The sequence below is a fragment of the Microtus oregoni genome, unplaced genomic scaffold, assembly GCF_018167655.1.
Source record: "Microtus oregoni isolate MIOR12 unplaced genomic scaffold, Mior012 000049F_ref0000343, whole genome shotgun sequence".
Taxonomy (NCBI): Eukaryota; Metazoa; Chordata; class Mammalia; order Rodentia; family Cricetidae; genus Microtus; species Microtus oregoni.
The window spans coordinates 6,372,256-6,387,289 of NW_024543223.1; the positions used below are offsets into that span (position 1 = coordinate 6,372,256).

Sequence of the window (15,034 nt, forward strand, 5' to 3'; positions counted from 1 at the left end):
CTAGCATAAACTAACCCAGGAGACAGCAGAGGGTGGGTCTGCCAGCCGCAAGCAGTATGCAGGAAGCACTACAGGATGGGCCATCCCCGCCAGCACTGCCTCCCTGGGCACTATATTCCGCTCCATGCCGTTTCTTTGTCTGCTAAGGGTGAAGAAATGAGAACAAGTAAGCATGAGACATGTACCCAAAGGAGATGCCAGAAACGTCAGGTGCATGGTTGTCACTGTATTACTATAAAACAATTTCCCACAACATTTCTCTAAAAAGGGTACTGAACGGGGCTATGGAGAAGACAAACAAGGCAAAGTGTGGTATAGCAGAGCTGGTTTCACCCCTTGCTGTCTGTAGCAAGCGTCCGGGAGAAGATTGCTGTTCTAGGACATGGAGCTGTTTTGCCATCTGAAGAGGGAGTGACCCATTCAGGTTTTACAGGTGCTCAGCCCTCCAGAAGATGTAATGGTGACTCGGTGCTTTGACCACAGCGTAGGTAGGTAAAAGCCCTGAACGCCTGGAAAGGCTCCTCCTCTCTGGGCTCTTGTTCTCTAGCCCAGCACAGTATCCTCCCAGAAATTATTCTCTTAAGTTCACAGGAATGCTGGCACTGGGAATAGCAGCTCTCAGGAGACATTCTCTAGTGGTCAAATTACTTACAAACATCAAGAAGACAAAAGTTAACACAGGCACTGGGAGCTGAAATGGACCAAACTATATGAGTTCTGAGAAACCCAGCTGTGGTCTGTCCTGAGTCTACTGTTCCCCCAGACTCCTTCAAACAAGACCGTTCCATCTCTAGGTGGCCCCTGGCCTAAACTGACCTGACTCTGGAAAAGGAGCAGTGGCTCTAGGGGTGAGAATAAGGGCTGAAAGGGCGATCTCTCTGTACCAACACTGGATCCTGAAAGAAAATCCTACGAGCAGCAGACACAAAGAAGGCCATGGGAGGAGGTGCCTCACTGGTGTCCCCGGCAAGCTCGGGTTAATGGGTAAAAACAGATAGATGCCTATGATGTACACACACCTGCATTCAGGCTTATATGCACACACCCGCACATACCGCGCACAGGATCAAGCAGGCCTGGAACGGCAGGCCGAGGTACCGGTGGAAGCCAAGCTGGGACCGCGGACCCACATAAGACTCACCATGAACGCCAGGCCTCAGAGGCGCGTGGCCGGCGGATCCATGCCCAGCGAGTGGAGGCCGGCCTCCCTCCTACCTCTGGACCACTGTTCTACACGCAGCTCTACACTGGGCGGGTGAGGCAGGCGGAGCAGCGGTACGGCAGGACGTTCAATCGCTCACAGATACAGCGATTCCCGGATCCCTGCTCAGTGTTCCAGGGTTGGGCTGGTCTAACTGGCAGGGACCTCCTCCACAAGAGATGGGGCGGGGCTGGCTGAGTCAAGGCTCAGTGGCCTCCCTGCCAATCTTGAGGTGACCAGTCCCAGACAGGAACCTCGGGGTTCTAAATACAGCGAGAAGAGTAAGCAAAAGACTGCATGCAGGAGAGAAAGTTCTGCCTTGTGAGATTATAGGGGGGGGGGGGGGGGAACAGAAATATGTGTCACCAAAAGAAACTGCATAAACTAATTAATACAGTACCCTCTCAGAAGCTGGCTGGTCATGAGCATGAATAAAGTACATACTGACGGGGTTCATGATAGAGCTTGCTTCTGGAAAACAACCCGGAGGGGCGTCTGACACTTTCCAGGGTAAAAGAGTTGTTTTCTCAACATGCATTAATTAAAACAAAATAGTACCTTCAGAACAGAGGACTTCACTGTAAACTACACCTTATAAATTTTTTTTTTACAAATCTGTATAGGAGCCAAAATTATTTTAGGCCGGCCTAGTATACTGAAACAAACTCGGTAAGAGCATCACAAAGTCCTCTGTCCTTGATGGACCTTCTCACAAGCATCCTGGACTAGGAGTTACAAGGGACCTCACTCACCACTGGATTTTTGAAAACTCAGTACTTAATTTTTCATTCACTAACAGAAACCTCACAAAGAAGGAACCCTGGAGATCCATCAGAAAAAGGGGCACTGTCACGGCACATAGTAACACAGATAGTAACACCCATGCAGAAAATCTGGGACTCTCGTAAATCCCTGGGGGCAATTCAAAACAGTAGGGCCACTTTGGAAGCAAGTTTCCCAGCTTCTTACACAGCTCAGTACACACCAGCCACACACCTGAGAACTTATCCAAGAGAAACCACCTACAAAAAGGCCTGCTTACAAAACTTCATAGCACTTGTGTGCCAATCAAACTCTAAAACAATCCGAATGTCCACCAGCGGAGGAACGCATGAACAGCTCAGAAGCAGCGAAAAGAGGAAATTACTGACACACACATGCTGCTGGTGAAAGTGCCTCTGAAACAGTGCCGCAGCAAAAGCTGCCAGAAGGGAGACAGCCAGGGTGGGGCCATGTATGTGAAATACAATTGGTATTTGTCTGAAGAAGGGACTGAGGACTGGCTGCACACTGTGCGTAATGGAAATCCTCCAAGACTGGATGCAATGGCAGGTGGGCAGCCGTGCATACACTGGGAGTCACTAAGCGTTTATAGTGAGTGGATTTCATGGTGCATTAGCATGTTTGCTCAGTGTGGGAGGCACTGGGATCAATCTGAGTTCTGCAAAAATAGGGAGGGGGTCAAATCTGTGGAAGTGCTCAAGGAATAATTTAATAAACCCATATACAAACTCCACCCAGATCACAGTAAAGTGAGAATGTTACAATACTCACCTTAGTTTTAAAACATTTTACCCCTTGAAAGAAGTTGCAGGTGCCATGTCTTCTCCCCTAAATCCTATAACAGCCAGCTCCTTAAGAGGAAGAAAGCCATGAGGGAGCCAGATAACTGTCCTCCTGGTCTCACCTTCCCTGAACACCCTCACAGAAAACACTCCTCAGTGCCTTAACTCAGCAAGGCCCTGCTTCCATCCTGGTTTCAGCAGCATGCATAACCTGTCATTATATGGTCATCTGACTCACATTCTCTCACTGAGCTGGTGAGGGGCCAGCAAAGCACCTGGCAGAGGAGGCACACAGCACTCACTTGTGGAATCAGTATGCCAATCACAAGAAGCCACCTGTCCTGACTGCCTGCCATCCAAGCAAGTACTCCAAGTACTTGGCCCCAGCAATAATGACAAACATGGTTCTTGCCCTAAGTCATTCACAGACAAGCAAACAGGCAATGTCTATACCAGTGCTCAGTGATATGACAGAAAACTGAGGTTGGGAAGAGACATTCCCCCTCAACAAATACTAATACAGTCTCAGGGGAAGGCAGTTAACAGTACCTTTCTAGAAACAATGCTATCGGCTGAAAGAGAGTTAAGCACTGTGAAGCTCAGTTCTCAGGGACAAGAGCAAGTTCTCGGCCTCTCCATGCCTGTTACCATCACCTGGACTCTCAACACCTAGTGCCTACCCAACATTTTACAAGTTAGCCAACTGGGGCCATAACTGAGTCCTCAGATTCACTCACACTAAATCTGGTCAAGATGGCTATAAGCAAGCACTAAAAATGTGTTAGGATGTGTAAATACCATTTACAAAGTTTTGACTACATATTACACCATGAGAGAGCTAGCAGGGTGACTTCTACCAGTGTGTGAAACTTACAGGACTAATCACACCCTTCAAGACTTTTCTCCATCAAACACTGGCATGAATATTGCATGTCTTAACCCATACAACAAGTTTTCCTCCAGAAGTTTCCTGCAATAACCAGAACACATTCCCAGGCTTCCTGCTTCCCTGTTAGCATGTTTGATCTATCTGCTTAGTTTGTATGTCTATAGCACAGACATCTCTACCTTTGAAGTCAGGGAGGCAAGACTGACTCACCTTCCCTTCCTAGCAGATCAAACACCCAACAGGCCACTGAACAACACAAGGATCAAATGAAGATTATAGGAACAACTTTAGTGTCCAATCCAAGGCTATGGTCAGTAAATCAAGAAATAGCAACTCCTAAAACCACTAAGTAAAAACAAAATCATTCAACAATATGTGAAGCTATAGAAAAATATGTGTTATCAAAAATTAGAAGTGGTCTATAGGTTAACCATACACTAAAGCTGAGCACCATCCTAAGCCATCAATAAGCAAATGCAGTCCGATCCTTGCTCTCTTGAATACATCTGGGTGCTGCTTGAGAGACACACAATAAAGCTACAAACACATGAACAAGAATTTCCAATGAAGAAAAATGCTGTGCAGAAAATACCCCAGCAGGCTGATGACATCCCTTTAGACTTTAGTTGGTCAGGGGAAATCTGAGAAGACACCATCTGAGCTATGACCACCCACTGAAACACACATTGAAGAAAGGGCAAAAGTAATGGCTTAGGGCAGATAAGAAGCCACAACGTGTGATGGGGTGCACTGGGAAGAGGTGGTCCTCCCAAGTTCATAGCAAAGAACACATATTCAGCCCAGTGTGATCAGCAGCCAAGAAGATCTGCACTGAAAGAATTTGTATCAGGAGTTCGTACCAGCATAGACTTTCACTTCTTTACAGCGCAACCTATGAGAGGACAGGGAAGCTAATCTTAAGAACAGGTGATCTGTAGATTCTGCATTCATATTCAACCAACTGCAGATCAAAAGCATTCCTCAAGGGGGGGGAAACACTGTTGTCTGGACTGGTTATCATAACTCCCTAAACAACACAATACTTTTTACACAGCAGTTACATTGCATTAGGAAGTATAAGTATTGTAGAAATAATTTAAGGTGAGCATGACAATGTTAGGTTACTATTATATAAAAGGGACTCCAGTGTCCCAGGATTTGAGGATCCACAGAATGTTCTGGAACAAATATCCTGCATGATACTACTATTTAGGTTTCACATTGTAAGAAACCCCATCGGGAAGATGGTCCTTCTCAGCCACTATAGCTTCCTTTTTAGCATCTTCTACCAGGTGAAATTTTTTTTCTGCTTCTACTTTGCTGAGTTTTTAATCAGAAATGAATACTGAACTTTGTCAAATACTTTTTCTGCCTCAATAGGACCGTGTGGTTTTTAGTAATACAGTTAGTAATACAGTTGATGACACTGACTGTTTCCCTACATCATGCCGGCCTTGCATTTCTAGGATAAATGTCACTTAGTCCTTTGTGTTGGCGTCAAAACATGTCTTGGGTTCAGTTTGCTAATAACATGCTGAGAATCATGTGTGCTCATAAAGGACACTGGGCTAGGGATCAGTGTCAGCAGCACTAGCATCAAGGAATGAGTCAGGAAATATCTTTTTCCTTCTAAATTTGGCAGTGTTTTTAAGCAGATTTCATGAGTGAAACCACGTGGGCCTGAAGATAACTTTTCAGGAAAGTTTCTTATTTTTCTCTTTGTTGTCGTCAAATTCCGTGACAAATGCAACTTTAAGAAAAAAGGGTTTGTTGTGGTCCCCAGCTCCAGGAGGATGGTATCCCACCACAGTGCAGAAAGCATGGAACAAGAGCAGAAGATCAGTTCATCACACTGCATCAACACACAGGAGGCACAAAGTGACCAAGAAATTGGAGCCCCAGCACCTCAAGGCCCACCCAATGACCCACTTTCTCTACTAAGGGTCCCCCTCCTAAAGGTTCCACAGCCTTCCCAAACAGCTCCAGCAGTTGGGAACCACATGTTCAAACATGTGAGCCTGGAGAAACATTGCACATTTAAACTACCACAGTATTTAACTAATTTTCTTTTTAAGAAAAAATAATTTAATTTTATTTTATTTGAATGGGTGTTTTGTCTGCATGTGTGTTTGTGTGGGGGTGTTGGATACCCTGGAACAGGAGTTACAGGGAATTGTTAGCTGCCATGTGGGTGCTAGGAATTGAACCCTGGTCCGCTGAAAAAGCAGTCAGTGTTCTTAACCACTGAGCCATGTCTCCAGCCCCAACTGTAATTTTCTTGTCTTACAAAAAACAAAACAAATCCAAAATTGCAGTATGAATCAGTTCACATTTTACCTCGGATGAGTTCTAGTGATTTCTAATTTCCAAGGAAATAGATCATTTCACCTGAGATGACAAATTCCTGTAGAGAGTTGCTCAAAGAATTCCATTTTCCCTCTTAGTTTTGCAGGTTTCACAGTACTATCTATCCCCTTTGCTCATTCCTTTAATTGAAAATCTGTTTCTCTTTCTTTGGTTGTTCAGCTAAGATTGATCAGGACAAAGATCATTCAAAGATCCAGCCCTGGTCTCACTCACTGCCATTTACAGTTCCAATTTCATTTTTATTTCTTCTGTATTGTTTGTTTCACTTCTGCTTTTTAAAATCTTAAGACAGGAACTTGGATTACTGATGTGAGACCTTCCTTCTTTTAGTCTCACGATATATATTTCCTATCCAAATTTCACCTTCCAAGTTTTGGTATGTTGTATACTTGTTTGTATCAGAATATCTTCTAATTTTCCTTGTGGCTTCCTCAGAAATTTGCTACTTATTTAATATCCACATTTAGGGAGATGTTCTTAATATTTGTTATTGCTTTTTGTCTAATAAACACTATGGTTAGAAACATTTACTTAACTTTAATCCTTTGGAATCTTTAAAGATTCGGATGAATGCTCCACATGCACAGGGGATGGCTACTACTGGAGGGGGAATGTTCTGGACAGGTCAGTCAGCTGCTGGAGAGCAGAATTCAGATTCTCCACACCCTGGCTTGCTCCAACTGCAGCTGCTCCTTCTCAGGGTCTTAGAGTAGCACTGACCCTCCACTTGGAAAGTAGAAAGGTCCAGTTTTCTGCATCTCTGCTTGGTGGATTTGCATCAGGCATTAGGTGCAGAAACACTCAGAGCTAAGTGGTCTTCATTAGGCAACAGCTCTCTTTATTTCCGGGAACTAGTTGTGTGAAGCCCAGTTTTTATTTTTTATGACATTAATAGGTCTACCTTAAGGGAGGTACTAAAGATTGAACCCAGGGCTTCATGTACACTAAACACAAAATTCTATGACTAAACTACACCCCAGCTCCATTTTCTCCTCTTTCTTCAGAGTGTTTTCTTACATGTTGAATATTTGAAGAGTTCTTTGTAGATGGGCTAAATTAATATGTGAGAATTAGCCTAGAAGAGGCTAGATAGAAATGGGCCAAGCAGTGATTAAATGAATACAGTTTGTGTGTTGTTATTTCGGGCATAAGCTAGCCAGGCAGCCGGGGTGCTGGGGACGCAGCCCCGCCGCTCTTAATACTACAGGTCATCTTTCTACATAGCTCAATGGTCAGCCTAGGAGCTGAAATATGTATATGCAATTTTCTGTGACCTAATTGGAATCAGCATTTTATCACTTTGAGCAGGAACTCATTGCCCTTCCCCTGATATATGATTGACTTGTATGGTACATCTCCATACAGTCGAAGACCCAAACAACACTTAACTACTGCATTTAACCAAACACATTTTTAAAGAACCTACTGAGAATTGACTCTCTGCAATTCTGCAATCTGCCATATGTTCTACTGCAATGACCCTGCAGTGGTCAAATCTTGTACAAACTATAGAAATGATCCCTGAAAGTATAGGGATCTTACTCTCTTACAACAAGATTCCTGGCAGCAAGTGCTCTTACTTTTTATCTGAGAACACTTGCCTTTCACCTTTGTTCTTGATACAACATTCTGGGTTGACAATTCTTTTCTTTCAACAGATCCAAAAATACTGATACCCTTGACAAGTGTGCATGTATGTGTGATTTTTTTGTTTTGTTTTAGATTTTTTATTGTATTTTTATTGTGTGTATGTGGGAAGGGGTTCTGTGCAAGTGTTAGCAAAGCCTCAAAAGAGGACACTGGGTCCCTTGAAGTGCAAATTACAGGTGGCTCAGCCACCCAACCTGGGTGTTACGAACTTAACTATAGTCCTTTGCAAGCACAGCAGCTGCTCTGATTGCTGATCCATCATCTCTCCAGCCCCCTCTGTTGTTACTGATGAGAAATTCATAAGCATTCAAATTACTATTCTCCAATAAGTAACACACTGTTTTTCTCTGAATGCTTGTAGGATTTTTTTTTGTCTTTATTTTCAGCAGTTTGGTTACAACTTGTCAAAACTTACCTGTTTATAGGATCACTGACTAGACTTAAATCTGTAAGTGAATGACTTGACAAATTTTGAGATAGTCATTTATTTTAATATTCTTTTATTAATAAATTCTTTCTCTTAAGACTTCTGTGGCACAAATTCAAGCTTTGGTGATTCTGGCTTCAACTTTCTATTTTTTTTTTTTTAAAAAAACTATTGTATATGTGATTGTGTGTGAATACAGGCACATAGGTCCAAAGAGCATGTGTGCAAGTCAGGGGACAATTTTCAGGAGTTGCTTCTTTTCTGCAACAATATGAAATCTAGGAATTCAACTCAGGTTGTGAGGTGTGTGCAAGCACCTGTAGCTGCTAAACCATCTCCATCTTACTGGGTTTTAAACATTTTAGTGTGTCTCCTATGTTCAAGATTATATTACTCTACCAACCCTCCTTTGATCTTTGCTGTTAGACTGCATAAGTTCTACTAATCTACCTTAAAACTTACTCTTCCTAACTTGTGTGTTCTGCTATTGAGTGGTCTGCTTAGTTATTTCAGCTGTATTCTTCTGTTATAAATGTTCACTGATTTACTTTCTATTTTTCAATTAATGTTTTCATCTTCCACTCTCAAGAGTGTCTACCCTACTTGCTGGAGCATTCTTCTAGTGGCTTCTTTAAGGTCATACACAATCTCAATATGCATTGATTTTAGGATTGAATCTACTGGTCATCAAAAGACAATCAAGTCCTTAAACCTAATAATTTTGAACTGTATCTTAGATTGTTTGTTTTTCAATACAGGGTTTCTCTGTGTGGCTTTGGAGCCTGTCCTGGAACTTGCTCTATAGATCAGGCTGGCCTCAAACACAGAGATCCGCCTGTCTCTGCCTCCTGAGTGCTGGGATTAAAGGCATTCACCATCACTGCCTGGCCTAGACTTTAAATATTTTTTAGATTTATTTTGTGTGCATGGGTGTTTTGCCTGCATGTTTTTCTATGCACCATATGCATGTTTGGTGCTGAGGAAGTAGTAAGCCTCCACATGGGTGCTAGGAATCAAACCTAGATCCTTTGCAAGAACAAGTTCTCCTAACCACTGAGTCAATTCTTCGGCCCATAGACTCTTCAAAAGTTATGTTCCAATACTTGACCTTGTGTAAATGATGACACTATTATAACATATTTGGACTCCAAACATAAAGACCTACAAGTTCCAGCCAGCTTTTCTGTTGAATTGTGATTCTAAACTGTTTTCAGCACTTTTGACTGTCTTGCATGTGCACCACCCAGTGGCCAGTCAGAGATTTGCATGTGCTCCATCCATTCTCTTTTACTTAAGGTCGGATTCACGTTCCCAGACAGTGGCAGGAAATACAGGAGTCATAACAAACTTAAAGAAGTCACTTTCCTGCACATCTCTTTGCAATCATCAAGTGTCTTCTAGGTTCCCTGAGTCTTCCTGCTGTGATTAAATAGCTATACACTTCCCACCACTGTGTTGGTGAGAGAGGGCAAAGCAGATGTACAGATCTTTTCTCACCAGCTTCCCCTCCTGCAGTGTTAGGCTCCTGTCAGACACTATGAGAACTAGAGAGAAAAGAACAGCGAGAGGAGGGCTGGAAAGCTGGCTCAGCTAAGAGGAGCCAGGCTCAACTCACACCAGTCACATGGCTGGTCAAAACTGTCTATAACTCCAATCCCAGAGGTTCTATTGCAATCTTCTGACCTCCCTGGGCACCAGCCACATATGTGGTGCACATAACATACAGGCATAAAACACTCATACCCATAAAATAATAAAATAAATAAAACCTTAAAAAAAAAGAACAGAGAGAAGGGGGCTGAAGAGATGGCTCAGCGGTTGAGAGCACGGCTCCTCATCCAGAGGACCTAGGTTCAATTCCCAGTCCCCACATGACAGCTCACAACTGTCTATAACTCCAAGACCTGACACCCTCATACATACATGCAGGCAAAAACAACAATGCACAAAAAATAAATAAATTTTAAACAACAACTACGAAAAGAACAGAGGAAAAATAATGTAAAGGATGCTTTCTGCCTATCTCTAAGTATTGGACTCACTCTTCCCCTAGCCATAGAGCCCTTTCTGGTCCTTTCTGTTATGTTAACACTCCTTTCTGAATTTGGTCTGCCCAAGTTCAGGCTAAAAATGCCAGAGAGGGAAAGTCCATTCAGTTTCAGTTCAGCAGTATTCTGAATTATGGTCTTCTTGCTCAGTCCTGCACCATGTGCTCCCTACCACCAGCAAGCAGATGCTCTGTGCACTCTGTTCACATAGTGTGTTTACTGGGTGAGCAGAAGTGGCATATACTTAACTGAATCTAGGACCTTGTTCTAGTTATTTTTCTTTTAATTTGTGTGTGTGCATGTGTGTGTGTGTGTACATACACATGCCACAACACACAAGTAGAAATCAGAAGCTAACTTGTAGGAGTTGCTTTTCTTCTTCCACCCTGTAGGTTCTGGGGTCAGAATTCAGATGTGGTGGCAAGTGCCTTTATTTACTGAGCAGAGTGCTGATCAAAATGAAGGTGGTTTCATTGCTATTTTAAAAATTATCTGTAGGTTTTCAGCTACCTCCACTGAACACCCATACATATCCTTTCTGTAATGTGTAATCCTTTTATATACCAGACCTCTCAGAAACCAGAGCACAGGAAAATGAATGTCACTCTAAGCTGCCCTGGATTTATGACTTTCTGGGGTTCTCTAACATCTAAAAGCTGATTTGATTCTAGAAGACCACCTAAGTCATTCCTGGATTGATGTGGGATTCCCCTCTGTATGCTGTGAATACCACTGGTTAATAAAGAAACTAGCTTGGCCTATAGCAAGGTAGAAAGGAGACGGAGTCAGAAAGAAGCCATGTAGCCCCGCTGGAGACAGACGCCGGAACTTTAGCCGGTAAGCCACAGCCACATGACCATACACAGATTAATAGAAATGGGTTAAGTTAATATGTAAGAGTTAGCCAATAAGAAGCTAGAGCTAATGGGCCAAGCAGTGATTTAATTAACACAGTTTCTGTGTGATTATTTCAGGGCTGAGAGTCAGGGAACTAATTATTGGCCTCCCTCAACAAATGTTCAGAAATCTTTTGCAAGTATACTAGACAGTAATCTTGAAACTTAACTATCATTTTACTTTTACAGGATCCCATAAAAAGAACATCACCCCCATGACAGCTGGAAGCAATTCTAGAAGACGACATCCCCTCTCCCAGGTATTAAATATTATAGGCCAACAGTTGCTCATGTTTGAGGTTCTTTAGATACATAGAGATTGTATTCTGCCTAGATATGTAATCTTCAACCACTTCAAGGATCTATAGAACACAGCATTTAAATAACTTAAGGTTCTGTTGACATGAGACATGATTGCTCCTGACAGCACCAAGCTATTTCCGAGAGAATGTTGAGTATCAAAGACACTCCACTCAGAGTTTGTTTTCGTCTTGGCACAACTGGCCTCTGGGCAAGGAACTGCCCATGCCTCAACCACTGACAAAGTACATGGTATCTGGACTAGATAAGCAATATACAAGGAAAATGATTGTCAAACCTTGCCAAGACAGGATAAGAAAGCTCTGAAAATTTTCCTGCCCCGAAAATGGTCTGTCAGTTATACTAAGCCTTAGCCAAAGTTGTTGCTTCAACATTGCAAATGAGACTTTGAGTGATTGCTTGGGTAGTCAATTGTCTCCGTCATATACTGCTTGCTTTGGAAATTGCTTGATTGCACTTCTTGCCTGCTCAAGTAATATTATCTCAGGCCTTCGATGGGTTTGAAGATTAGACAGTTGTAGTTACCATCCTCTTATGGTTTAGCCAAGTCTAATTCTGATGCAAGACTTAGACTCTTTGGAATAGAATGTCTATTAAAATATTTATCATGTGTTCCTTGCTTAATATTGTTTATGTTGGTTGTAATTTTATACTTGATAGCTGTTCCTATTGTATATAGTTTGTATTGGGTTTGGGTTGCTCTTATTGAGACAAAAGGGGGAGGTAATGGGGAATCTTTGCCAACCAATTATCTTTAAGAGGTAGGACCCCTTGGGAGAGGGTTGGAGGGGAGAGAAGCAGGGAGGGGAGCAGAGAAAAATGTAGAGCTCAATAAAAAAAAAAAAGAGAGAGGTGGGACCAAGTTAGGGTGTGGCTTTCTAGGACCTAGAGAAAATCGGCAAGCGGCCCAGATGCCCTCTCTCTGTGTGGTTCCCTTGCAGCTCAGCTGAGTTTGGACTTCTCATTCCTGTTTCGTGAGTCTTTCCCTTATAATAAATAAAAATATAATTGTTTTATCTTTTAGCTAGCCTAGTTATTTCCCAAATCAAGCTAACTTCTACACTGGGTATACAAAGCTAACACTGAATCAGTAAGCCTATGGTTGCCATAACCAGCAGCTGCCTTAGCAAGAACCAGCACTTTGGTTTTCTGCTCAACCTTACTCCCTGACAGTTAAGCTAATTGCTCAACAAACAGCAAATAGTGTATACAGAACAAGACTACCCCACTTTGTTCACAAGAGAATATGAGCAAAACCCCACCCCTGCTAAGTGGCCAGAGCCCCCATTCATTCAAACCCAGTGGAGAGAGAACTTTACTCTATAGCTCAGTAGCTATAGAGTTCGCATGCTGGTGGATGTACTTCTGGTCCTTTGTGTAGCTAGCTGCAGTGATGACTACTTTCTTCCCAATAGCCAACATTCCCACTGAACAGCTGCCATCCTTGGGATTACTATAGTTGCTAAAACATGGCTCTAGTTTACTTCAGTGTGCGGGAGGCACGAAGTCTGCAGACTTGCATTTCTTACATCTGCAGGTAATGAAGACATACCTCATCAGGTCAGGTCACCTGACTACACTTCAAGAGTCACGACTTTAGTTTCATTCTCTTATCCTTGGTCATGTTTGTTTCCCCTAAGGTGCCTCTGACATCATCCTGTAAGCTGATGAAAAGTATGACTTAATTTTCAAGGTTTTTATGAAATTTGAAAAGAAACTGGAAAGTAACATTTCAACATCCCCCGTCCCCCTCAACACACACACACACACACACACACACACACACACACACCCAAAGAAACTGAAGTCTCTAAGTCCAAGCCACAAGAATGTGACTCAGACCAAGTGAGGCCAGGTGCCCTCAGAGTACTTCCATGAGAAAGTGGGCATATTTATTAGCTGAAAATCACAACAACAGTCCCTTGACCAGCTCTGGGGAAAATATACTGCATACACAATCTCTTAAGTTATAGCAACACCACGGGTAGGTAGTTATTCTAATACCAAGTCCACACCTAAGACAGACCAAAGAGACAACTGGTCCCAGGTCATAAAACGAAAGGAATCCAGAGCTCTTGGCTGCTGTGTACACCTGTTCCCTTGCTCTTCCACAAGCTCTGGAGCCACATCATTACACATGCTTTCATGCCCTTGGTGCCTGGGGTCTGCTCAATGACTCAAGCTCATTGTCACACTGTACCCAGTTTCCTGTGTCTCAGGGTTAGCTTGTCAAGAGAAAAAAAACAGCTAACACTTTTGTAACATTTATTGCACTCAATATTATTCTAAGCATATAGTATGATTCACTTATTTAATCCTTAATCACCTAGGAGACAGGTACATTTCCTTTAAATTTATAGATGATGATATGAAGATCAGACAGATTGAATAGCTTGTCCAGAGTAGCACAGCCAAATTGTGACAGCTGAAACACAAACCTAGGCAGGCTGTCTCCAATGTCCATGTTCTTTTTCTTTATATTTGATTTGTGTGTGTGTGTGTGTGCACTTGTGTGTTGGTACACATGTACCACTGTGCCTCTATACAGAGGCCAAAACACAACTTACAAGAGTCAATTTTTTCCTTCTACTATGTGGATCTCATAGATTGCACTTTACAACAGTACCAGTACTTCACCTCCTAGAAAAGTTACAGCTGAGTTTTACATACAGCTTATATTTAATTGTACGCTCACTTAATAAGCCTCCACAATGACTCAAAATCAAAATGCAATAACTTACAAAGATGATTTCCAACACTGATAACTTTAGTGAGTCTTCCAGGGAAACAGTAGACAATATCCTCACAAATTTTATTTTCAAAGACATGAAAATGCACTGTGTGGAAACCTGCCTCTTCCTTTTATACCCTATACCTAACAGTCATCAGTCCTGTCCTTGTCACTCCACAGTGACCTCAGCTGGACCAGGTCCCTCTTCACCAACTAGAGTGCAAGTGATCTACCACACTCAGCTAAGGAAAGACCTCCCATCAGAGAGGGGAACCAGCACAACCCTCAGGTCACAGACAACCTCCTTCTGCTCCTGAGGCTCAGCTCTCAGGATTCATATCATCACCATCTGCCTAGTCCTGGTCCCTGACTGCACGGGATGGTGTTCCAGCTCTTCCATTCTCTAACTATTATGACTGCACAGGTCACTCAGCCTCTGCACCTCCACACCTCCTCAGTGAGGTGAAGACAGCGACTGTATCTTCCTCATCAAATAGGGTAGTTTTGGTTTCTTTTGAGAATTTCATACATGAATACTGTATGTACATCCTCTCTACACCACCCTCTCCCCTTCCAAGTATTCCCATGTGTCCCCCCCCACTCCTATAGTGATACATTATTTATAAATAACATTATTTTAATAAATAAAGCTTGCCTGAAGACCAGAGTGCAAAACAGCCACACTAGTCAGCCATACAGGCCAGGCAGTGATGGCACACATCTTTAATTCCAGAAGGCACACTAGTCAGTCACACAGGCCAAGCAGTGGTGGCTCACACCTTTAATCCCAGCAGCCACACTAGTCAGCCATACAGGCCAGGCAGTGGTGGTGCATGCCTTTAATACCAGCTAGAGAGGAATATAAGATGGAGGAGACAGCTCTCAGGGTCAGTCTCAGACTAAGGATTCCTGGAGGAAGGATCATTCATTTCGGTCTAA

At 42.8% G+C, this 15,034-nt stretch overlaps 1 protein-coding gene across 3 annotated transcripts in view; it reads right to left on the bottom strand.

The window, feature by feature from the left end:
- Positions 1-15,034, bottom strand: part of Tbc1d14 (TBC1 domain family member 14) — an 89,653-nt gene that overhangs the window by 35,369 nt on the left and 39,250 nt on the right. Inside the window, exon 1 of one of the 3 annotated variants that reach the window (XM_041636312.1) lies at positions 1,142-1,275. The exons of the other annotated variants lie outside the window; for them this stretch is intronic. Within the exon in view, the coding sequence (XP_041492246.1) occupies positions 1,142-1,144 (3 nt within the window). The 5' untranslated portion in view covers positions 1,145-1,275. Of the gene's footprint in view, positions 1-1,141; positions 1,276-15,034 lie in introns of those variants that run through there. 3 annotated transcript variants of the gene reach the window in all.